Source organism: Ornithorhynchus anatinus, chromosome 6, assembly GCF_004115215.2.
Source record: "Ornithorhynchus anatinus isolate Pmale09 chromosome 6, mOrnAna1.pri.v4, whole genome shotgun sequence".
NCBI classification, from domain to species: domain Eukaryota; kingdom Metazoa; phylum Chordata; class Mammalia; order Monotremata; family Ornithorhynchidae; genus Ornithorhynchus; species Ornithorhynchus anatinus.
The window spans coordinates 449,926-475,184 of record NC_041733.1 but is presented as its reverse complement, the minus strand read 5'-3'; the positions used below and the strand labels follow the sequence as shown (position 1 = coordinate 475,184).

The following is a 25,259-nucleotide window of genomic DNA, read 5'->3' as shown; positions in this document are numbered from 1 at the left end:
CTGACCCTTTGATCGGTTTTGAAAGATGAAGTTTGCCTCCTGGAAGATCTCAGAGCTCACTGACAATTGCATATGAAAATGGGTGCGAGTTCTGCGGTGCTGTGCAGGCTCTAGGCACTGAGAATTTGCTGTGCCTTCAACCCTTGGAAATTGCTTTTCTGTTTGCATTTTTAATAGGTCCAATTAGAATGTGTAGCAGGTCTAAATCTTGCATTCATTTGAACTTCTGTGATTAGCAATTGGACTTTCTCACCTTCATTTTTAGGGTACCGGCTCCCTGTTGTGGGCTCATTTAGCTACCGATGAGTCTTGGAAAAGATGTGTTCAGTCATGTTGCCTTGTCTGCATTCTGCAGCTCTTCCAGAGAGATACAGCTAATATATCCTCTCCCCGGGACTGCTTTGCCTCAGGGGGAGCAGAGGTCTAAAAGTTGGCTCTGGAGAGCAGAGAGAAAATTGAGTACCCCAGGCCATTTGTAGATTTCAGTTTAACTGTGGAGGGTGCACTGCCCAGGGGGTCCATTCCCCAAGGAGTCTGGCCCCGGAGAATTCATTCAGTTGCATTTATTGAGGCTTACTGTGTGCAGAGCACTGTACTTAGTGCTTGGGAGAGTACAATATAACAATAAGTAGACACATTCCCTGCCCACAAAGAGCTTACAGTTTAGAGTTGGGGTGGATCTGCTCCCTGGACTCCCACCCTGAAAATGAATTATTGTGGCATTTGTTAAGCACTTATTATATGTGAAGAACTGTTCTAAGTGCTGGAGTAGATACAAGGTAATCAGGTTGTACACAGTGCATGTTCCATTTGGAGCTCACAATCTTCATCCCCATTTTACAGTTGAGGGAACTGAGGCCCAGAGAAGTGAAGTGATTTCCCCAGGGTCACAGCAGACAAGTAGTTGAGAGGGATTAGAACTTAGGTCCTTCTGACTCCCAGGCCCCTGTCTTCTATCCACTAGACCACACTGCCTCCCCTTCATCTGAGATGCCAAGGTGAGGGGAGCCTGGTAGAGTCTGGGGTTGGGGGTGAGTTCCGAGGCCATGACTGGGCCTGCAGAGAAAGACCCGAAGCTCTTCCTTGACAGCTCCGCATTGTCCAGTAAAAGAGGCCTCTCTGCTCATAAGGGGCAAGACTCAGGGAGGGAAGTGGAGGGGGGTTCCCAGGCACCTGAGTTTCTGGGTGCAGGATACAGGCTTTCCCATTGGCATGGGGATGTAACTGATGGACAGCGGTGGTTCTGGGGGCTGCTTCTTTTTCTCGTGTCCTCTGCACTCTTTGCCCCAGTGGGAGCAGGGGACACGGGGCTTGATTAGAGCAAACAGTCCTCGAGTCATCCAATTGGCCAGACCTTGCCCATCGGCATCCTTCCCGTCAGCCCGAGGAACAGGACAACAGTGTAGCTAGTGCAGCCCAGGTCTCCTGCCCAGCTCGACCCGCTGCCCTCTGGGCTCCCCCTTTATAAAACATCATCAGAGTGGACTGAGCTCCTACTCTGTGTAGAACACTTCACAGGATGAGTGGAAGAGGGACAATAAAGTTAATAGATAGGATATCTGCTCACAAGAAGCATAGTGTAATGTGTACAGTTAGTTGGCCTGGCTGCCCACGAGGCGCTTACAGTCTAGCGGAATCCCAGCTCATTAGCCAGGGCAGGGCAGGACAGCAAGCATCTTTAGTCCTCCTTCCACAGGTTTCGCCAGGATGGGGAGAGGGGCCTTGGAAATTTTCCCAGCTGCCCAGTCATAGCCACAGCCTTCATCAGGGCCTTCAGTGCCACAGGGGGATAGAGCGATAGCATTTATGCCCGTTTTCTAGTTGAGACCCCCCTTGAGTCAGGAATGGGGGTTTATGCAGTTTGAGGTGGGGGGTCTGCCGCAGGCTCAGTGCCCAATGCTCTGGTTCTTTTCCCCTAGGTTTCTGAACCACTCTCCCTCAGCAAGCACAAGGAACAGGCCAAAGCCATGCATGGACATGGAGAAAAGGTATGGAACGTATTTCGGGGCTGCTCTGAGTTTGTGCTGATGGGTTGGGGTGGCCCAGCCCCAACAAGAGGCCCTACTCCAGGGGCACTGAGGGGACTCAGGTAGTCAGATCCCCCCAAACACATATATATGTCTGGTGGTTGGCAGGTAGGCTAGTTGGCTGATGGCTGACGGGTTGGCTGGCTAGCTGGTAACTGGTGGCCAGTGACTGATGAGTCATCTGGCTGGTGGTGGGTTGATGGACTGGCTGGTGGGCTGGCTAGTTAGTGGGTTGCCTGCTTCCCTGAAATTGGTCTCAGTATTTCTTCCAGGGAGAGTCTCTGACATCCTCTCTTGTTGATTCATGTGTCCTTTGAGAGCTGGTGCACAAATTCAAACCTGAATCAAACAGCTGGGGTCTTGGGCTTCCGGAAGCTTGGGGTTGGTCATGTGGTACCACTCTCCACCATCTTCAATCAGTCAATTGTACTTATTAATAATAATAACTGTGGTATTTGTTAAGTACTTATTATGTGCCAGACACTGTTCTAAGCAAATCAGGTTGGACACAGTTCCTGGCCCGCATAGGGCTCACAGTCTTAATCCCATTTTACAGATGAGGTAACTGAGGCACAGAGAAGGTAAGTGACTTGCCCAAGGCTACACAGCAGACAAGTGGCAGAGCCGAGATTAGAATCTATGACCTTCTGACTCCCAACCCCTTTCCCTATCCACTATACCACGATGTTTCCCCTATGTGCAAAGCACTGTACTAAGAGTTTGGGAGAGTGCAGGCTAACAGAGTTTGTAGACACGTTTCCTGCCCACAGAAAGCTTACAGGCTTCCTCTCCACCGCTTTGAAACATGCTCGTATTTATTGTATCCTAAAAAATCCCTCCCTTGACCCCACTGTTCCCTGCACTTATCATCCCATCTCCCTCCCACCATTCCTTTCCAAACTCCTTGAGTGAGTTGCCTCCATTTCCTCTCTTCCAATTTTCTCCTTTACCCCCTCCAGTCTAGCTTCTGCTCCCTTCGCTCCACAGAAACTTCCCTCCCTAAGGTTACCGATGACTGTCTTCTTACAGAATCTATTAGCCTCTACTCCATCTTGATTCTCCTCAATCCTTCAGCTCCCTTCAACACTGTGGACCATCCCTTTCTCCTGGAAACATTATCCAACCTTTGCTTCACTGATACTATCCTCTCCTGGTTCACCACATTCTTAAGTCCCTTTCACAGGCTTCTCCTCTGCCTCCCTCTCCCTAACTGTGGAAGTCATTCATTCATTCATTCAATAGTATTTATTGAGCGCTTACTATGTGCAGAGCACTGTACTAAGCGCTTGGGATGAACAAGTCGGCAACAGATAGAGACAGTCCCTGCCGTTTGACGGGCTTACAGTCTAATCGCGGGAGACGGACAGACAAGAACAATGGCACTAAACAGCATCAAGGGGAAGAACATCTCGTAAAAACAATGGCAACTAAATAGAATCGAGGCGATGTACAATTCATTAACAAAATAAATAGGGTAACGAAAATATATACGGTTGAGCGGACGAGTACAGTGCTGTGGGGATGGGAAGGGAGAGGTGGAGGAGCAGAGGGAAAAGGGGAAAATGAGGCTTTAGCTGCGGAGAGGTAAAGGGGGGATGGCAGAGGGAGTAGAGGGGGAAGAGGAGCTCAGTCTGGGAACGCCTCTTGGAGGAGGTGATTTTTAAGTAAGGTTTTGAAGAGGGAAAGAGAATCAGTTTGGCGGAGGTGAGGAGGGAGGGTGTTCCAGGACCGCGGCAGGACGTGACCCAGGGGTCGACGGCGGGATAGGCGAGACCGAGGGACGGCGAGGAGGTGGGCGGCAGAGGAGCGGAGCGTGCGGGGTGGGCGGTAGAAAGAGAGAAGGGAGGAGAGGTAGGAAGGGGCAAGGTGATGGAGAGCCTTGAAGCCTAGAGTGAGGAGTTTTTGTTTGGAGCGGAGGTCGATAGGCAACCACTGGAGTTGTTTAAGAAGGGGAGTGACATGCCCAGATCGTTTCTGCAGGAAGATGAGCCGGGCAGCGGAGTGAAGAATAGACCGGAGCGGGGCGAGAGAGGAGGAAGGGAGGTCAGAGAGAAGGCTGACACAGTAGTCTAGCCGGGATATAACGAGAGCCCGTAATAGTAAGGTAGCCGTTTGGGTGGAGAGGAAAGGGCGGATCTTGGCGATATTGTAGAGGTGAAACCGGCAGGTCTTGGTAACGGATAGGATGTGTGGGGTGAACGAGAGGGACGAGTCAAGGATGACACCGAGATTGCGGGCCTGCGGGACGGGAAGGATGGTCGTGCCATCCACGGTGACGGAGAAGTCTGGGAGCGGACCGGGCTTGGGAGGGAAGATGAGGAGCTCAGTCTTGCTCATGTTGAGTTTTAGGTGGCGGGCCGACATCCAGGTGGAGACGTCCCGGAGGCAGGAGGAGATGCGAGCCTGAAGGGAGGGGGAGAGGACAGGGGCGGAGATGTAGATCTGCGTGTCATCTGCATAGAGATGGTAGTCAAAGCCGTGAGAGCGGATGAGTTCACCGAGGGAGTGAGTGTAAATGGAGAACAGAAGAGGGCCAAGAACTGACCCTTGAGGAACTCCAACAGTTAAAGGATGGGAGGGGGAGGAGGCTCCAGCGTAGGAGACCGAGAATGATCGGCCAGAGAGGTGAGAGGAGAACCAGGAGAGGACAGAGTCCGTGAAGCCAAGGTGAGATAAGGTATGGAGGAGGAGGGGATGGTCGACAGTGTCAAAGGCAGCAGAGAGGTCAAGGAGGATCAGAATGGAGGTCATGGGTGACCTTAGAGAGAGCAGTCTCGGTAGAGTGGAGGGGACGGAAGCCAGATTGGAGGGGGTCTAGGAGAGAATGGGAGTTAAGGAATTCTAGGCATCGATTGTAGACGACTCGTTCTAAGATTTTGGAAAGGAAGGGTAGTAGGGAGATAGGACGATAACTGGAGGGGGAAGTGGGGTCAAGAGCGGGTTTTTTTAGGATGGGGGAGACGTGGGCATGTTTGAAGGCAGAGGGGAAGGAGCCCTTGGAGATTGAGTGGTTAAAAATAGAAGTTAAGGAAGGGAGGAGGGCAGGGGCGATGGTTTTAAGAAGGTGAGAGGGAATGGGGTCCGAGGCGCAGGTGGAGGGGTGGCACTTGCGAGGAGGGAGGAGATCTCCTCTGAGGATACTGCAGGGAAGGATGGGAAAGTAGGGGAGGGGGTTGTTGGGGGGGAGGGGAGAGGCGGAGGGGTGACTTTGGGGAGCTCAGACCTGATCGTGTTGATTTTCGTGAGGAAATAGGTGGCCAGATCATTAGGGGTGAGAGATGGGGGAGGGGGAGGAACGGGGGCCTAAGGAGAGAGTTAAAGGTCCGGAACAATCGGCGGGGGTGACGGGCATGGGTGTCGATGAGGGAGGAGAAGAAGCTTTGCCTGGCGGAGGAGAGGGCAGAGTTAAGGCAGGAAAGGATAAATTTGAAGTGTGTGAGGTCGGCTCGGTGCTTGGACTTTCGCCAGCAGCGCTCAGCAGCTCGAGCATAGGAGCGTAGGAGGCGGACGGAGGAGGTGATCCAGGGCTGTGGGTTAGTGGAGCGAGAGCGGCGGAGGGAAAGGGGGGCGAGAGAGTCGAGATGAGTAGAGAGGGTGGAGTTGAGAGCGGAGACCCGCTCATCGAGAGTGGGAAGAGAGGACAGGGCGGCAAGGTGAGGCGAGATGCTATTGGAAAGACGGATGGGATCGAGAGAGCGGAGGTCTCTGTGGGGCAGTAGCGAAGATTTGCAGGGGGAGGGAGTGTGAGAGATGAGGCAGGTGAGAAGGTTATGGTCAGAGAGAGGAATTTCAGAGTTGGTGAGTGAGGAGATAGTGCAGCGGCAGGAGATGACGAGATCGAGGGTGTGACCGAGTCGGTGAGTGGGCGCGGTACGGTGGAGGAGGAGGTCGGCAGAGTCGAGGAGGGATAGCAGGCGGGCGGCAGAGGAGTCGTCGGGTACATCCGTATGGATGTTGAAGTCTCCAAGGATCAGAGTGGGCAGAGAGAAGGAGAGGAGGAAGGTGAGAAAGGGGTCAAGGTGGTCGAAGAAGTCGGAGGTGGGACCGGGAGGGCGGTAGATGACGGCGACAAGTAACTGGAGTGGGTGGTAGAGGCGAATGATATGGGCTTCGAAGGAGGGAAAGGAGAGGGAGGGGGGAGGAGGGATAGTGCGGAAGCGGCATCGGGGCGAGAGGAGGAAGCCGACGCCTCCTCCCTTACCGGTGAGTCTGGGGGAGTGGGAGAAGGAGAGGCCTCCGCCGGAGAGAGTGGCGGCAGAGACCGTGTCTTTGGGAGAGAGCCACGTTTCCGAAAGGGCGAGGAGGAGGAGAGAGCGGGAGAGGAAAAGGTCATGGATGAAAGGTAGCTTGCCTGTAATAGAGCGGGGGTTCCAGAGGCCACACTTGAAAGTAGCTGTGGGTGCAAGGGGAGGGGGGGGGGGAAGGGCGGGGGGAGGGGAGGGTTTGGATGGGAAGGAGGTGGCGGGGCCCTGGACGAGGAGAGAAGTCCTATAAGGCTCAGTTTGGGGCCCTCTTCTATTCTCCATCTACACCCACTCTATTGCAGAACTCATTCACTCCCATGGCCTCTACTATCTCTATGTGGATGATTCCCAAATCCACATCTCCAGCCCCGATCTTTCTCCCTCTCTGCAAGTCTCACATTTCCTCCTGCTTCAGAACATCTCTACTTGGATATACCACAGATACCTCAAACTTAACATGTCCAAGAAACAGAACTCCTCATCTCCCTTCCCAAACCCTGTCCTCACACTGACTTTTCCATCAATGTAGGCAGCACCACAACCCTCCCTGTCTCCCAACCCCATAACCTGGGCTCATCTCTCTCATCTAACTCACATATTCAATCTGTCACCCAGTCTTCTCTGTTCTATCTTCACAACATCGCTAAAATCCACCTTTTCCTCTCCATCCAGACTGCTATGCTGATCCAAGCATTTAGTCTATCCCACCTTGACTATTGCATCAGCCTCCTTGCTACCCTACCTGCCTCCTGTCTCTTTGCACTCCATTCCATACTTTGCTGCCCAGATTTATTTTCCACAAAAACATTCAGTCCATGTTTCCCTACTCTCAAGAACCTCCAGTGGTTGCCCATCCACCACTGCATCAAACAGAAACTCTTTAATACTGTCTTTAAAACACTCAATCACCCTTCCCTCCTACCTCACATGGCTACTCTGCTACTACAATCCAACCCACACATTTCACTCTTCTATTGACAACCTATTCAATGTACTTCTATCTCATCTATCTTGCCACCCACCTCTTGTCCACATCCTCCCTCTGGCCTGGAACTCCCTTCCCTTTCATATGCAACAGACCTTCACTCTTCTCCATCTTCAAAGCTTTTTTAGAATCACTCCTCTTCCAAGAGACCTTCCCTGACTAAGCCATCATTTCCTCTTCTCCCTCTCCCTTCTGAGTCTATTTGATTCTAGTCTGAGTCTTGATTCTATTTATTCTTGATTCTATTTATTTGCTCTTGTTTTAATGAGATGTTCTTCCCCTTGATTCTATTTATTGCCATTGTTCTTGTCTGTCTGTCTCACCCGATTAGATTGTAAGCCCATCAAAGGGCAGGGACTGTCTCTATCTGTTACCCATTTGTACATTCCAAGTGCTTAGTACAGTGCTCTGCACATAGTAAGCGCTCAATAAATACTATTGAATGAATGAATGAATGAGTCACCCTTGCACTTGGATCTGTTCTCTTTAAGTACCTGATATCCACCCAGCCTTCACCCCCACAACACTTACGTCTTGTCTTATGCTGTCGAGTCGTCTCCGAGCCTTAGCGACACCATGGACACAACTCTCCCAGAATGCCCCACCTCTGTCTGTAATCCTTCTGGTAGTGTACCCATAGAGTTTTCTTGGTAAAAATATGGAAGTGGTTTACCATTGCCTCCTTCCACCTGGAAAACTTGAGTCTCTGCCCTTGACTCTTTCCCATGCCGCTGCTGCCCAGCACAGGGGTTTTGACTTGTAGCAGATTGCTTTCCACTAGCTAGCCACTGGCCAAGCTAGGAATGGAATGGGTGTGCCTCTGCTTGACCCTCCCTCCTGTAGTCAAGACTGGTAGAGTATTGGAAACTCCAGGTGCCACCCTAAGAGGGGACAGCACTTATGTGCATATCCACAACCCCCAGTCTCACCCCCCTCCACCTTGCCTACCTAGACCCCCTCATCGTCAATGGTATTTATTGAGCACTTACTCTGTGTAGAGCCCTGCACTAAGTGCTTAGGAGAGTATAATACAACAGAGTTGTCGGATATGCCCCCTGCCTTGCTCCCAGGGTCCCCTCCCCTCACTCATGGTTGGACACCTGGGTCCCAGCCCTACCTGCTCTCCCTGCTCTCCGTTTGGCTCCTACTTCCACCCCCCGCACCTGGGGTCTACAGACTGCAATCATCCTTCCATCCCCTCCCGAGACCCCCGAGTTCTTCAGAAGATCCAATCCCCTGGTGCAGCCTCAACATCCCCTCACTCTCCTTTCTCTCTTTCATTCATTCATTCAATCATATTTATTGAGCACTTACCATGTGCAAAACACTACTAAGCGCTTGAGAGAGTACAATATAACAACAGACCCATTTCTTCCCACGACAAGCTCACAGCCTAGAGGGGGAGACAGACATTAATATAAATATATTAAATACATTACAGATATATACTTATGTGCTGTGGGGATGGGAGGGAGAGTGAATGAAGGACCAAGTGAGAATGGTGCCAAAGAAAGTGGGAGAAGAGGAGAGGAGGGTTTAGTCGGGGAAGGCTTCTTGGAGGAAATGTGCCTTCAGTAAGGTTTTGAAGTCGGGGAGAACAATTACTTGTCTGATATGAGGAGGGAGGGAGCCTCTTCCCGAAGCTGCTGGGATTAGCCAGACCCCATTTTTATGGTGACCCCAATGCCTGCTAGCACACAGAGGGCTGGGGTCAGTTGGAACCAGAGGTGCCCCTTGGGTTTTGCCAGAGAAACAGCGTGGCTCAGTGGAAAAAGCCCGGGCTTGGGAGTCAGAGGTCATGGGTTCTAATCCTGACTCTGCCGCTTGCCAGCTGGGTTAATTTTGTCAAGTCACTTCACTTTTCTGTGCCTCAGTTACCTCATCTGTAAAATGGGGATTAAAACTGTGAGCCCCACGGGGGACATCCTGATCAGCTTGTCTCCCCCCAGTACTTAGAACAGTGCTTTACACATAGGAAGCGCTTAACAAATACCAGCATTATTATCATTATTAAAACTTAGACAAGAGGAGTATTGGAAACCGAGGGGGACGCCCGATGTCCCTGCTGCCACCATCTGGAGGAAGTCAGTACCGTTTATGGTAGTACTTGAACGACCCCGTTCAGATTGTAACCGTGCTATTAAGCGTTTACTCTTGGCCAAGCACTGTACTGAGTGCTGGGATAGATGCAGGATAGTCAGATAGGGCACAGTCCCTGTCCCAGATGGGGTTTAGAGTCCAAGGGGGATGAGGACAGGTATTTAATTCCCATGTTACAGATGAAAAGACAGGTACGGAGAAGGTAGGTGGTTTGCCTAAGACTTGAAGAAGTGTAGGTAGATGCATTTGTTGGCTAATATGAGACTCTGAAGAGACACTGTAGGGAGGATTTCCTACATCGCAAAGTGCATTTCAGGTCTGCTAACCTATCCCCTACCCCCAACCCTCTCCTGTACCTGACCCAGGGAGGCTACTCTCCTGTCTCCTATACCAGGGGAGAACACCCTATCTTGTGCCCTGGCCCAAGGGTGCACCCCTCTCTTGTACCCCAGCCCAGGGAGGCTCCCCTCTCTTATACTCCGGCCCAGGGAGGTTTCCTTCTCCTGTACCTTGACCCAGAGAGGCTCCCCTCTCTTTTGCCCCAGCCCTGGGGAGGCATCTATCTCCAATGCCCAAATCCTGGGAGGCCCAATGCACTACAGCATGGGCTTAGGAGTCAGAGGGCCTGAGTTCCAATTCTAGCTCTGCCATTTGCCTGCTGTATGACCTTGGACAAGTCACTTAACTTTTATGACCCTCATCACTAACATGGGCATTCAATGCCTGTTCTTCTTCCTATTCAAATTGTGAGCCATTTCAGGGACAGGGACCGTGTCTGATCTGATGAACTTGTATCTGTTCAGCCTTTAGTACAGTGCATGACACATAGTAAACACCTAACATACCATCATTATTATTATTATGATTATCATCAACCAATCAGTAGCATTTATTGAGAGCTAATTTTGTTCCAAGCACTCTACTAGGCAAATGGGAGAGAATGATTCAGTACAATTGTCAGACTGTCCACAGAGAACTCACAGTTTAGACAGAAAGATGGTAAAAGCAGATGGTTGAGGAAGCATGGCTAGGTGGAAAGAGCACGGGCTTGGGAGTCAGAGGTTGTGGGTTCTAATTCCAGCTCCTACACTTGTCTGCTGTGTGAACTGGGGCAAGTCACTTAACTTCTCTATGCCTCAGTTATCTCATCTGTAAAATGGGGATTAAGACTGTAAGCCCCACGTGGGACAACCTGATTACTTTGTATCTACTCCAGGGCTTAGAACAGTGCTTGGCACATAGTAAGTGCTTAACAAATACCATCATTATTATTATTAAAATGAATCTGATACGAGAATGGAATGAGAATATGAACATAGTGTTTTAGGGCTGGGGGTGGGATGAATATCAAGTACTTAAAGGTGCAGATGAGAGTGCATAGGTGACACAGAAGGGAGAGCAAATAGGAGAAATGAGGGCTTAGTTAGGGAGGACCTCTTGGAGAAGATGTGATTTTAGAACAGCTTCAAAGGTGGGGAGAGTGGTGGTCTGTCAGATGTAAAGGGAGAGCAAGTTCCAGGGCAGAGGGAGGATGTGGGCATGGGGTCAGCGGCGAGATAGATAAGATCGAGGTGTACAGTAAATAGATTGACTTTAGAGGACCAACTCGATCTGGAGAGGCTCCTCTCTCCCTGAGACTTGACGCCTGACTCAGGGAGGCCACCTGAGACACGGCGTGCCCCGACACAGAATTGCCATGTGCTCAGTTTCCTTTTCCCTTTCAGCGCTTCAGCTGACGAAGCCAGTTCTCCGCCATCCCCTTTTGCCTGGCAGGTGAGTTTTTTTTCCTGTTGGTGTTTTTTTATGGTATTTGTTAAGTACTTACTTTGTGTCATGCACTGTTTTAAGCGCTGGGGTAGATACAGCTTTATTAGCTTGGACACATTCCCTGACCCACATGGGGCTCACAGTTAACCTGAACATCCCGCACCATCTTTGGCGCTGTCTTTCTGAAGTCCAGAGGAGATGATTTCTTTGCAGCCCTTAGAAAACCAGAAGGGTCAAGTGGATGAGCGGCGTTGGCCCGAGACACAGCCCGTGGCTTGGCAGAGCGAAGAGAGGAGGCGAAGCAAGCAGATGCGCAAGGACTATTTCAAGGTAGCCCCTCTGGGTCCCTGGGTCCACCTGGCGACCGGGCCTGGCCGACAGCGTGGGCACCAGGTTGGGGGGAGAGGGACCCTCTGATCCTCTGGATGTGCCATTGAGCATCTCTCTGGAGCGAAGCGGTGGCGGGCAGACAGGTGGGCAGGGCTGCGGGAAGCGCTGGGACCCCCTTGTCGCCGGGACAGTGGCCGGGGCGGACCAGGCCTGGACTCTAGGAAGACTGAAGTTCCTCCAAGCCGCCACGGGATGTCAGTGAGGGGGCGCAGTGGGACCCTCTCCAGCCGGGCAGGGAGCCCGGGGAATTCCTGCAACCGCAGGACCTGCCCTCCTGTCCCTGTCCCCCCGGGGCAGGCCCGGCCCGCTGCCCCCAGCTCCCCGGCCAGAGAGTTCTTGGGAACGGCCAGTACTTCCCAGATACCAGTCCTGACACTTCGCCTGGACTTGTGCGTCAGGAGAACTATTCCAGAGAAAAAAATTTGGACTCCATTTCAACTCCTCAACCCCTCAGGGTGGTTGTCTGCCAGCGGGGCCATCTGGTCTTCAGGCCTGCCGGAGTGACATCTGTCCGGCCCTTGTGCCCCTTCTACCCTAACTCTTCACACTCTCTGGCCTCTGTCTTCTGCCCCCTTCTTAACCTTCTGCCGCATTCCATTCCACTCACCCCCTTTCACTGACCTCTGCCTTGTCTGCGCTTTCCTACCCTCTTCCATCATCCCCTCCACTGCCATGCCCACTCTGGTCAGCGCCCCCCTCCTCCCGGCCAAACTCCCACCCTCTCTACCCCACCCTCCGGACTTTCTGCTTTCTAGGCTTGAATGAGGTGGCTCTGTGAATCCACCCTTCAAAGTGCATTTTACAGCCACATAAGCAGAGTGGATAAGTGGATGCAGCATGGGCCCGGGAATCAGAGCATCTGGGTTCTACTAATTGCGATATTTGTTTAGCACTTACTATGTGCCAGGCACAGTACTAAGCACTGGGGTGGATGCAAGCAAATCGGGTTGGACACAGTCCCTTGTCCCCCATAGGGCTCACGTCTCAATCCCCATTTTACAGAGGAGGTAACTGAGGCACAGAGAGTGAAATGACTTGCTCAAGGTCACACAGCAGGCAAGTGGAGTTCTACTCCCAGCTCTGCGACATACCTGCTGTGTGATCTTGGGCAAGTCACTTCACTTTTGTGTACCTCAGTTCCTTCATCTGCAGAATGAGAATTCAGTACCTGCTCTCCCTCCTACTGGGAATATGAGCTCCATGTGAGACTTGATTATCTTATATCTACCCTAGTGCTTAGTACGGTGCTTGGAACATAGTAAGCACTTAACAAATGGCACTGTTATTATTATTTTATCACTCCAGCCGTTCCCCCAGCATTTCATTACTGTTTAACAAACCCAGACCCTGCTCCCCATCCCCTATCCCCTCTCCTCCGGCTCTGCTCCCAGTGGGAGCCGCAAGGGCAGTGAGTGCAGTACTGGGGGCCTGGGGCCATCCGTCGATTGATTGACTGATCTCCAAGGCATCCAGCCCACCAAGCAGGCCCATGTAACATAATGCATGAGCCATTAATTGAATAAGGAAGGAAGGATCCAAGGGGTTACAAAAACTCTGCACTTCTGGTACTTGAACATTGCAGGAGAGCGTTGGCCTTGTTAAATTCACCTAGGAGGGGCAAAACTTTCTTCACAATGCACTTGAAGGGGATTTGTCCACAGAAGCTTCTGAGACCCTCATCCCTCATATCTACACTTACCTTTCTCCTACTGCCCCCAGCTCTGTTCTGCTGCCCATTTCCCCCCACCACACACATGTGCATGTACATACACACACACACATACCACCCATCTCACCTTGTCCCCTGCTCCCCAGCCCTCCTGGGACCAGGGCTGAGGATGCAGCGAGTCCTGGGAGCACCAGGAGGAGCAGGTGAGTAGAGAGGAAGGGGGCAGGGGCAGGCAGGTGAGCCAATTGGACTTTCTCAATGTTTTTCAGTACAAGGCCTCAAGGAAGAGCTCGAGTGGACATGAAGGCCAGGAGGTGAGGTGACCGAAACTAGCTGGTTCTCATGCCATGGGGTTTGGGCGACATTCAGGTGGGCAAACAGGCACAGAGGGTGGTCAGTGAGGGTCTAAGTTCAGGCCCAAGGCTGATTCTTGTTTCCAATGAGGCTGCACCGCTCACTGCTCTTTTCAGGCTCATGCATTACTTTCCCAGGGCCACAGTCCTAGGACACAGGCCTCGGGAAATGAGAACCTTCTAATCTTCCCACTTCCTGCTGATTACCCGTTACTGTTGCAGGCTTTCCTTTATCTCGGGCTTGGGGTCACACCAACAGGGAATTTTCCCAGGCGCCATAACTGATGCTCAGGGTGATGGGAAACATCCCATTTGCCTGATCCTTCTGGGCCAGACCGGCAGCTCTGCCCACCCAGAGCCAGATTTGTGGCTGCTCCTGGTGTCCCTCCCCAAGAAAGGGAGGGAGGGTGGTGTTCATTCCCCAATTCCTGTCGTGTCGTGCCCTTCCCTTCCCTCCCCTCCAGCTCATCCCCTCTTCCCAGCATACACACACACACACACATTGCAGTCTGGATGAACAGTGGGAAGGGTCCATTGACTAAGTTGGATCAAAAGGACAAGCAGAAGCTGTCGGGTCAAATGTGTTGCTGAGGGAGGCAATACTTAGTTTCCATGTCAGAATTTAGAGGTTAGAACAAAATTCCCCCCACCCTGTTTCCCCTTCTATGGATTGACTTTTTTACAAGTCCGAGTCATGGAGGGGCAGTCTGAGGGGTGCTTCCTGGGGTTATTCACATTGCTGGAGCATTTCTGCTGGAGGGGCAGTCCGTTTAGTCTCCTCTGTCCGGGCAGGGTTGGGGGCCGGGGCCAATGAGGACCTTCCATGCACCAGTATCCAAGTTCCCAGATTACCTTTCTCACAGTCCATTGGCCTATAGCGAGATTGTAATCCCGCTGATGGCTCCCCAAAGCCCCCAGTCACCCAAGATGATTTTCTGGACCAAGGCTTCCCTCTCATCCTGGCTTCCTGTCGGACAGGAGACAAACTGGGTACCGGGGAAATTCCCCCCATGAGGGGATGGTGTGCTCCTGCCCTCCCTTCCCCCATGGTTGGCAATGGAGTGGGTGGCCAGGAAATCAAGTCTTCCATTGTCTGATTCCACTTCTCAACTCCTGGCCTGGGTTGTGGGGGTGGGGAGCGGGGGAGGGGGAGGAGGCAGAGAGCCCCAACTTGCTGCCCGTTGTTGCCCGGAACAAGCTAGAAGAAGCTCGGGCCCTCCTTTCTTCTCCCACATGGACCATGGGGAGCGGGGAGTAGGTTTCTGGGGGCACTGCCTGTTGGATGTTGTTATATTGCTCGAAGATGCGGGAGCTAATTTGGCATGATTTGACTGGCAGGATTTTGAGAGGACAGAGACGTATTCACACGGTCCGTTTGGCTTGAAGCCCAGACCAGGTAAATATTTTAGAGAGAAATTCCTTGCCAGGGAAGGGTAACCTAAGTGGGTGCAGCTAAATGAGTCACCCTAAAGGATAGGAAGTGCGCCCCACCTGACACCCTGTGCCCACATCATGTCCATTGTTCTGGGCCTGTACTGCGCCTTCAGATCCCTGGTCACTGCACCCCTGCATTCTCTCCATCCCATCGCGCCCCCTCCCTCTCACCCAGTTCACCAGGGAAGGCTGCCACTTTGGCCTCAGATACCCCCTTCCCCTCCCCCCAACCCTCCTCGGAGGCTTGTGTTCTGGGGAAGCAGCCGGCCGCCCCAGCCGCCCGGATCCTCCTCCGGCCTCCCATCATCCTCACCACTCCGACCCTGACCACCAAGTCGCTCTCAAAGATGGCACGTGTCGGTCGTTTCAGCATTCAGTCGTGCGTCACGCCAGGAGTATGGGGTGGCGGACCCGGGGTTCACCATGAGGAGGAAGATGGAGCATCTGCGAGAGGAACGGGAGCAGATACGACAGCTGCGGTCGGTGAGTTTCTGGGCCACCTCTGGCCAGAGGGGCCGCATGGCCGGGGCGACTGGGAAAGGCTCTCATCTTCCTTCCCAAGCAGGGCCCTGTAGCCTGAGCTGGAACGGAGCTCCGGGGCTGAGTAAACTGCACGTACTGTCCCAAGGGGAACACCAGAATTTCCTCCTTTCTCCGACCAGAACCTGGAGTCGAGGTTAAAGGTCATTTTGCCGGACGACATCGGAGCTGCGCTTATGGATGGCGTGATCCTGTGCCACTTGGCTAATCACATCAGGCCGCGTTCCGTGGCCAGCATCCACGCCCCGTCGCCGGCTGCAGTGAGTGCTCCACGCTCTTGGGTGCTTCCTGCCTTGCCTTGCCCAAACACCCCCGTCCCAGCCCTACCCTAGAACCAATGCTCCTGTCCCCTCCCCGCCCCCACCCCAACACTTCTGTCTTGGCCCTGCCCCAACGCCCTTCACTCCACCCCCGCCTCAGCACTCCTCTCCCTGCCCTTCCTCCCTGGAAATTCCCCAAACACTTCAGCCTCAAGGAGGGTTAAGAACTCAGCCTCACTTCACCAAACCTGTGAAATAATAAAAGTGCTCTGCACACAGTAAGCACTCAGTAAATATAATTGATTATATTTTTATATGATTATGATTATATAAGCACTCAATAAATATAATTGATTAATTATAATCAATTAGAATCAATTAATTATAATCGATTGTAATATAATTGATTAATTATAATCAATATAACTTATTGATAATAGTTGTATAAATATTAATATGAATAATATTCCCTCAGCCACTAAGAACACAGCCACCTCTTGTCTTGCAGCCAAAACTCAGCATGGCCAAGTGCCGAAGAAACGTGGAAAACTTCCTTGATGCTTGCAAGAAGTTGGGGGTATCGCAGGTAATGGTAATGGTGTGTGAGCATTGACTGGAGGATGCGGTGAGCACCTGTGGCCGACCTTGGCTTGTCCCCACCCCAGGGCCACCGGCCAGAGTCTGCATGGCCAGAGGCTGGTGCCCTGTTGCCCATTAGTTGCAGTGATGACCCTGACCTGTGATTAGTGAGGGGTGGGGCTGCGAACAGCTGCAGGGTAGAGCAGATGCGGCAGCTCGTGTGATGGATTACCACTGAGGAATGTATGGGAGAAGCTTCCGCAGAGGGGTTTGGGCTGGTCTGTGCATGAGGCCGGGGTGGCGGGGGTCAAGGCAGCTGATGCTGGGATGAGGGCTGGCCCTGGATGGGGCTGGGGTGGTAGCGGGTTGGGGAGGGCGATGCTGGGCAGAGTCTGACTTTGGGGGTTGGGAAGGGGATAACTGGTCCTGAGTGGGGTGTAGAGTGTGCTGATCCTGGCTGGCTCATTTGGGTCTGAGTAAGGTGAGTGTGGAGGGCTGAACTAGACTGCATTTGAGGAATGCTCTGCCCTTCTCTTTTCAATGAAACTTGGTCTTCTCTGCTTCTCTGTAAAGTACAAAATTAATTCAGGGTGGGACAGATACAGCGAGGGAATGACACATCTGCCTGCCAGTTAATGTTCCTCCTCGAGATTATTTTGAAAGTTTGTTTGTGTGAAGGACTAGGAAATCGTGGACTAGTGGGAAGAGCACGGGCGAGCCTGGGTTCTAATCTCCACTCTCCCACTTGCTGTGTGACCTTGGGCAAGTCACTTACCCGTGTGCCTCGGTATTCTGATCTGTAAAATGGGGATTAAATATCCATTCTCCCTCCGACTTTGACCATGAGCCCCATGGGGGAAAGGGACTATGCTATGTTTGATCTAATTATTTTGTATCTACCCAAACGCTTAGTACCATAGTAAATGCTTAGCAAATACCACAAGAATAATATTTTTGATGTAGCAGTCCCCCAGAGCAACATACCTAAAGGGTGGGGTTTAGCTGTGGAGGGTTTTCTGCCGTGAGACTAGGTAACTATCAAGGTTTAAAAGGCAAACCACTAAATTTCTCTGTGCCTCACGTTCCTCATCTGTAAAATGGAGATGAAGACCGTGAGCCATTCATTCATTCAGTAATATTTATTGGGCGCTTACTATGTGCAGAAGACTGTACTAAGCGCTTGGAGTGTACAATTCAGCAACAGAGACGATCCCTGCCCATTGACGGGCTTACAGTCTAATCGGGGGAGACAGACAAAACCAATAGCAATAAATAGAAGCAAGGGGATTTACATCTCATTAACAAAATAAATAGGGTAATAAAAATATATACAAATGAGCAAATGAGCACTGTGCTGGGGGAAGGGAGAGGGAGAGGAGCAGAGGGAAAGGGGGAAAGGGAGGGCTTAGCTGAGGGGAGGTGAAGGGGGGGCAGAGAGGGAGCAGAGGGAAAAGGGGAAGCTCAGTCTGGAAAGGCCTCTTGGAGGAGGTGAGCTCTCAGTAGGGCTTTGAAGAGGGGAAGAGAGTTTGGTGGAGGTGAGGAGGGAGGGCATTCCAGGACAGCAGGAGGACATGGGCCAGGGGTCAACGGCGGGATAGGCGAGAACGGGGGACGGTGAGGAGGTGGGCGGCAGAGGAGCAGAGCGTATGAGGTGGGCAGTAGAAAGAAGGGAAGAGAGGTAGGAGGGGGTAAGGTAATGGAGAGCCTTGAAGTCTAGAGTGAGAAGTTTTTGTTTCGTGTGGAGGTTGATAGGCAACCACTGGAGGTTTTTAAGAAGGGGAGTGACATGCCCAGAGCACTTCTGCAGGAAGATGATCTGGGTAGCGGAATGAAGAATAGACTGGAGCGGGGAGAGATGGGAGGAAGGGAGATCAGAGATAAGGCTGACACAATAATCCAGCTGGGATATTATGAGAGCCTGTACTGTAAGATAGCCATTTGGGTGGAGAGGAAAGGGCGGATCTTGGCAATATTATAAAGGTGAGACCGACAGGCCTTGGTGATGGATTGGATGTGTGGGGTGAATGAGAGAGCTGAGTCAAGGATGACACCAAGGTTGAGGGCTTGAGAGACGGGAAGGATGGTCGTACCATCCACAGTGATAAGGAAGTCAGGAAGAGGACAGGGCTTGGGAGGGAAGATGAGGAGCTCAGTTTTGGACATCTTGAGTTTTAGGTGGTGGGTAGACATCCAGGTGGAGACGTCCTGGAGGCAGGAGGAGATATGAGCTAGAAGGGAGGGGGAGAGAAAGGGGCGGAGATGTAGATGTGAACAATATGATTTGAACTTGGAACAATCTGATTACCTTTTATCTATCCCAGCACTTAGAACAGTGCTCAACACAAAGTAAGTGCTTAACAAATACCATCATCATTATGATTATTATTATTATTACAGACCCAAGTGCAAAGGCAACATAGAAGGGAGGGGAAATAGGGGAAATGAAGGCTTAGTCAAGAAAGACCTCTTGGGGGAGATTATTTTAAGTGGGCTTTGAAGGTGTGGAGGGGGATGGTCTGCTAGATATGAAGGGGGAGGGAGTTCCAGACCAGTGGGAAGGTGTGTGCAAAGTGTCGGTGATGAGAAAGAGGAGATTGAGGTACTGTGAGTAGTTGGGTTGCAGTAAGAAATCACTGGAGTGGGGTAGGAGGAGAAGAACTGATTGCTTGTGAAGCTGATGGTAAAGAGCTTCTGTTTTATGCAGAGGTGGATGGGAAGCTATTCGAGGTTTTGAATAGTGGGGAGATGTGGACTGAGTGGTTTTTGAGAAAAATGATCCAGACAGCAGAGTCAAGTATGGACTGGAGAGGGGAGAGGTAGGAGGCAGGAAGATCAGCAAGGAGGCTGATGCATTAATAATAATAATAATAACGTTGGCATTTGTTAAGCGCTTACTATGTGCAGAGTACTGTTCTAAGTGCTGGGGTAGACACAGGGGAATCAGGTTGTCCCACGTGGGGCTCACAGTCTTAATCCCCATTTTACAGATGAGGTAACTGAGGCCCAGAGAAGTGAAGTGACTTGCCCACAGTCACACAGCTGCCAAGTGGCAGACCCAGGATTCGATCCCATGACCTCTGACTCCAAAGCCCGGGCTCTTTTCACTGAGCCACGCTGCTTCAATTAAACCAGGATATGAACAGGGCTTGGATCAGCATGGTAGCAGTTTGGATGATGAGAAAAGAGTGGATTTTAGCAATGTTGTTAAGATAGAACTGACAGGATTTGGTGACAGACAATAATGAAGGAGAGAAATCAGTCAAGGATGATAATGCCACGTTTATGGGCTTGGGAGACGGGGTGTGTATAGTTAGAAGGAAAGTCAGAGGATAGGATAAGATTTGTGTGGAAAGATGAGGACTTCTGTTTAGGACATGTTAGGTTTGAGGTGTCATCCAAACAGAGATATCCTAAAGGCAGGAGGAGTTGAGAGACTGCAGAGAAAGAAAGAGGTCAGGGTTGGAGAGGAAGATTTGGGAATCATATACATAGAGATGACTCTTAGAGCTGTGCAAATGAGTAAGTTCTCCAAGGGAGTCGGTGTAGTTGGAGAATAGAAGGAGACCTAGAACTGAGCCTTGAGGGACTCCCAAATTTATGGGTGCGAAGCAAAGGAGGGGCCTGTGAAAAAAATCGAGGAGCAGCCAGAGACATAGGAGAGGAACCGGAAAGGACAGTGCTAGTGAAGTCTAAATTGGATAACGTAACCCAGGAGGAGGTGGTCCATAATATTGAAGGCAGAGGAGATCGAGGAGGAATAGGATGGAATCGAAGCCATTGGATTTGCCAAGAAGGTGGTACCTGGTGATCTTAGAGAGGGTCATTTCCGTGTGAAGGGTGTGGAAACCAGATTGCAGGGAGTCAAGGAGAGAATTGGTGGAGAGGAAGTAGAGGCAGCGAGAGTAAACTCTCTCTAAGTGTTTGGAGAGGAATTCATTCATTCAATTGCATTTATTGAGTGCTTACTGTGTACAAAGCACTATACTAAGCGCTTGGGAGAGTATTGTACAACAACAAACAGTTACTTTTCTCTTAGTCAAGAGAAATGGTAGGAGGGAGATGGGGTGATAACTGGAAGAAGCTGAGGGTTCAAGGGAGGATGTTTTAGAATAGTTGGAGACATGGGCATGTTTGAAAGCAGTTGTGAAGGAATCATTGGAAAGAGTGCAGTTGAAGATGTTGTTAGGGAAGAAGGGAAGAGTCAAGTGTCTTAATGAAGTGGGAAGGGATGGGGTCAGAGGTGGAAATGGTGAGAGTAGGATTTGAGAGGAGGCAGGAGATATCTTGGAATACTGCTGGGAAGGATGGGAGAGTCATTCATTCAATAGTATTTATTGAGCGCTTACTATGTGCGGAGCACTGTCAAAGTCGGAGGCAGCAGGAAGGTGGGACTGGAGCAATGCAGGGGAGATTTTAGGGAGTTCACACTTGATGGGGTCAATTTTCTTTCTGGATAAGATGGCAAAGTCATCAGGGGCAAGAGATGGGGCCAGTGGAAGGACATGGGGATTAAGGAGGAAGTTAAAAACCTGCAACAACAGGCACAAGCAGTGGGCATGGACGTCAGTAGGGATGGAGATATAATGTTGCTGGCGTGATGTCAGGATTTACACCAGCAGCACTCCTCAGCTTCAGCACCAGAGTCGAGGAAATGAACTGTGGAGGTGATTCGGGGCCGCGGGGCTGGTGGTATGAGATTGGGAGTTGAGTTCAGTGGAGAGGACGCAGTTGGGGGCATGGATTTGCGTATCAAGAGAATATAGCTAAGGTGTGAGCAGAACACTATCCACAGCAAAGCTTTCCGGTCACCCATTGGTCTGAGGCCTAGCTCTCTGGTCACCCATTGGTCTAAAGGTCGGCTCTCTGGTCACCCACTGCTGATTGTAGAACATCATGCATAACCCGGCTCTCTGGTCACCCATTGATCAGTGGTCCAGTTCTCTGGTCAGCCATTGTGCGTGTGGAGCGTTATAAATGTTTGGCTGAAAAATGGGCTATTTTTATTTAGGAAGTTTTTTCTTGGTAGCATGGTCTAGTGGATAAAGCATGGGCCTGAGAGTCAGAAGGACCGGGGTTCTAATCCTGGCTCTATCACTTGTCTGCTGTGTGACCTAGGGCAAGTCACTTAACTTCTCTGTGCCTCAGTCCCTCATTTGGAAAAATGAGACCAAGACTGTGAGTTTTATGTGGGACAGGGACTGTGTCCAACCAATTAACTTGTATCTACCTCAGTTCTTAGAATAGTGCTTGGCACATAGTAAGCAGTTAACAAAATACCACAATTATTAATAATAGGTTCAACTTGGGAAGTCGAGTTTCCCTTGTCTCTGAGATCTTTGGATCTCATTCCAGTACATAGTAAGGGGCCGGTCCCCCTGAAGGTCTAGTTGGTTCCTGGGCTGGATTCAGTTACCAAAGTCTAGACTGCGAGCTTGTGAGCAGGGAATGTGTCTGTTGTTGTAGTGTACTCTCCCAAGTGCTTAGTGCAGTGCTTTGCACACAGTAAGCACTTAATAAATATGATCAAATGAATGAAGGTGGAGATCCTCCAACTGGGAACGAGACTTTGGGGAGCAACTTAGAAAGGCCTAAAAGGATATTCCACCTGGTGGATTGAGGAGGCTGTTAGGTACGGGAAAGGGTCCCTGGGTCTCCCCTGTCCTCCCCGATGATCTGACCCCGGACCCCTCCCCCACTCATCATCTCCTCCTTTGTTTTCCAGGAGAGGCTTTGCCTGCCTCACCACATCCTGGAAGAACGGGGTCTGGTCAAAGTGAGCACCACGGTCCAGGCCCTCCTGGAGCTTCCGCCGGTGCAGGCGTCGCCCCTCTCTGCCGTGTGACCCAGCCATCGGCGGCCTGGGAGAGGGAGAGGGGATCAGCAGACAGCGAGCAAGTAGCCGGGGGCCCCACCAACCGGGGCTGTGCCCAAGGACAGCTGATCCGCTTGGGGTTTACGGAACAAGTATTCTCTCGACTTCACCAAGCGGAAGGGGTTCCGAACACCAGTAGGCTGGTCCACCCAAAACCGGCACCATGGTTGGAAGATGTTTTTGTTGGACACCCAGCAAACTGGGAAACCACCTGGGCCGCTTCCTCCACCTTGGCCGAGTTGCAGCAGTCTGTTTGCATTCCCTGTTGTCCTCCGAGCCTGGGAGTTTACCCACCTCTGCCTCACCTGACCAGACTTCCGATTGGTGGGAGGTGGCACTCTGGGCAATGGCCTGTAGAAATGGGACTGGTTTTCATTTTGACTTAGTCGTCTAGGTTGGTGCCAAAATACCTTCATCTGTACTGTAGATGGTTTGCTATGTGAAGTGCCTGTGCCATTGATGACTCCTGCCGTCCTGACCATTTGGACGATTTCTTTAGGTAGGTAGGTATAGGGTCGGTAGAAATTTTGCCATATTTTGCTAGTTTGGTGTACGGTGAGTGGGGCATAGAGTTGAGAGGGTGCCTCACGTTTTGATGTCGGGTGTGTTTGAGTTGCATAGTTTCAGTTCCAAGCCAATGATTATGTTGTCTTTTTGAGGAAAAATTACTGTAAATAGACTTTATGCTATTTAAGTTTCTAATACTTAAACATCTTTTTTAACCTATCAATTAACGTTTGGCTAGCAGCGGACCTCTCTTTTGGGGATAAAAACATGGCACGCAAGGCATGTAGTGCAGGAGCCGGTGCTGTCCAGTTTGTCAAGGACATTTTGATAAAACAGCCAAAATCTCAGGTTTCTTTTGACTTGCAGGATTGTCACCACTTCGTCCCTGACTTGGGGCCCATCTTCTGGTAACCGGCACCTCTGCCGGACATCGTAGCCTGGGACCCGGCTTCTAGGGACCGTGCTTACTGAGTCTCCAGGGCTTCTGGGCCTCCAGCCCCTAACTTTGTCTGGCAGTTGTGTGATCACTGGGGTGCCCGCTCTGGCCACCTGTAGGACCTATGACGGGCTCGGCCTGTCCCCAGCCGGCAAGCTTGGGACCAAGCTGGGTGGCTCATTTCCCAGTAGCATTGACCATTTCCAGCCAGAAGGCTGCCTGCTCCAATGCCTTTGCAGAGATCATGTGGGTACACATGGGCCCTGCTTCATCCAAGTATGACCTGACAAGGGATCGGATTTTGACCGTATCTGAGGATGTGGTAGAGGAGGGGAGGGGAGTGTATAGGCTGATCCATCAGTGCCCAACAGGGCTCAACTTCTCTGACACCCCCATGACCCAGCTCCTCCAAGGTCTGACCTCCCAGGGCCCCCTCATCGTCCCTGCCTAGCAGCCCAGCACCCCGGGGGCCAGGGATGAGTGGGATTGTTTGCCTGGATGGGCCGGGCTCACCAGTGACTTTCCCTGTCACAATCATATGCTTTTTCGAGTACTTGTTGTTTTCTCCCAGTTCTCCTAGAACACAGGGGGTGCCTTCCCACTGACTCCTGATGCCATACCCGGCCATCTCTCCCCCCTCACACCCAGGCAGGCTCCTGCTGGCAGCTGGACACTCCCCGGGTTGGGGCTCGCAGGGAAGACCAGCTCCGCCTCCCAGGTCAGTGGACACCCTGGTGACCCATAAACCTCCTGGCGCTGAGCTAGGATGGGGGCTGGGCCAAATCAGTTATGGGTTATTACAATTACTGTATTTAAGTGCTTACTATGTGTCATGCACTGTTCTAAGCACTGGGTTCGAGAGAAGTTAATCCTCTCCCTGTTCCGTGGGGACCACAGTCTAAGTAGGAGGGAGTGCATGTATTGAATCCTTATTTGAAAGTTGGAAAGTTAAGTAACTTGCCCAAGGTCGTACTGCAAGTAATTTGGCAGAGCCAAGATTAGAACTCCGTGCAGGCACTCGGCACTCTTTGACTCACAGGCCTGTGCTCTTTCCACCAGACCACGTTGCTTCTCTTGCTGGTTCGGTTAACAAGCCTCCCTTCCTCCATTACTACACTCTTTCTCTCCTCCCCAGACCCTGCCCCTCCTCCCCACCCCACCCCCACCCCTGAGGAGTCATCTTCTATTTTCTCAGGAAAGACAGAAAATATTCCCTAGTCTTTTTCACGTGAATTCCGAAGTTCTGCATAAAGCAATGGTTTCCTGTTGCAGGGATGCTTTCAGCCACTACAGAGATCAGGATTCTTTGCATCAGAGGGGCTGAGTTTGCTGATGACATCTTTAGACAAAAAATCAAAGTGAAATGTTTTCTCCAGCTCTAAGATATTGCTCCTTCTGTACAATTCCAGGGCACACAAAAGAGGGAATCATCATTCTTATTTCCCCTACCTGTAGTACATCCCATTTCTGTCCCCTGCTAGATTGTAAACTCTGTGAGGGCAGGGGTCAGGTCTACAAACATTGCTTCCCTTTTCCAAGTGCTCAGTGCAATGGTCTACACACAGTAGGTGCCCCATAAATACTCTCGATGCATTGATTGTTGGTCAAAATGGATGACCCTTTGGACAAAAATTCTCTTTCAGGCATCTTCAGTGATGCTTTTCCTACTCAAATTGTCAGAAGAGTTCAAAATCTCAAATCTGTGATAAAGCATTTTACAATACTCCAAAAACAGAGCTTCTGATGGTAAATTAGTGACAGTCACTGAGTGGAGAGAGAGTGAAATTAAGACCAAATTAATCAGTCCTACTGACTGGGTGCCTAGTGGAGGTAGAGCATTGTACTGAATGTTTGGGAGAGAACAGCAGAGTTATTGATAGGCAGGATCCCTGCCCTGAAGGAGTTTTCAGTTTATTGTGTGCACAGCATTGTACTGAGCACATGGGAGAATTAAGTTCAAGTAAGTGGACATGATCCCTGCCCTTGAGGAGTTGGAGAGACAGAGACACAATAACAATTTACAGGCAGGAGGAAAGGGAAAATGAGACTCTGGACCAGAGTTAGTGCTGAAGTAACGGGTTTGTAAGACCTGCACA

General features: G+C 51.1%; 1 protein-coding gene across 1 annotated transcript in view; it reads left to right on the top strand.

Annotated features, from left to right (window-relative positions):
* The window catches only part of LRCH2 (leucine rich repeats and calponin homology domain containing 2), a 48,525-nt gene extending 24,398 nt beyond the window's left edge, over nucleotides 1–24,127 (top strand). Inside the window, exons 14-22 of the mRNA XM_039912435.1 lie at nucleotides 1,920–1,988; nucleotides 11,081–11,129; nucleotides 11,337–11,453; nucleotides 13,452–13,496; nucleotides 14,874–14,931; nucleotides 15,340–15,452; nucleotides 15,632–15,769; nucleotides 16,278–16,355; nucleotides 22,071–24,127. Coding sequence (XP_039768369.1) covers nucleotides 1,920–1,988; nucleotides 11,081–11,129; nucleotides 11,337–11,453; nucleotides 13,452–13,496; nucleotides 14,874–14,931; nucleotides 15,340–15,452; nucleotides 15,632–15,769; nucleotides 16,278–16,355; nucleotides 22,071–22,190 — 787 coding nt within the window. The 3' untranslated portion in view covers nucleotides 22,191–24,127. The remainder of the gene's footprint in view (nucleotides 1–1,919; nucleotides 1,989–11,080; nucleotides 11,130–11,336; nucleotides 11,454–13,451; nucleotides 13,497–14,873; nucleotides 14,932–15,339; nucleotides 15,453–15,631; nucleotides 15,770–16,277; nucleotides 16,356–22,070) is intronic.
* The last annotated feature ends 1,132 nt before the right edge of the window (nucleotides 24,128–25,259 follow it).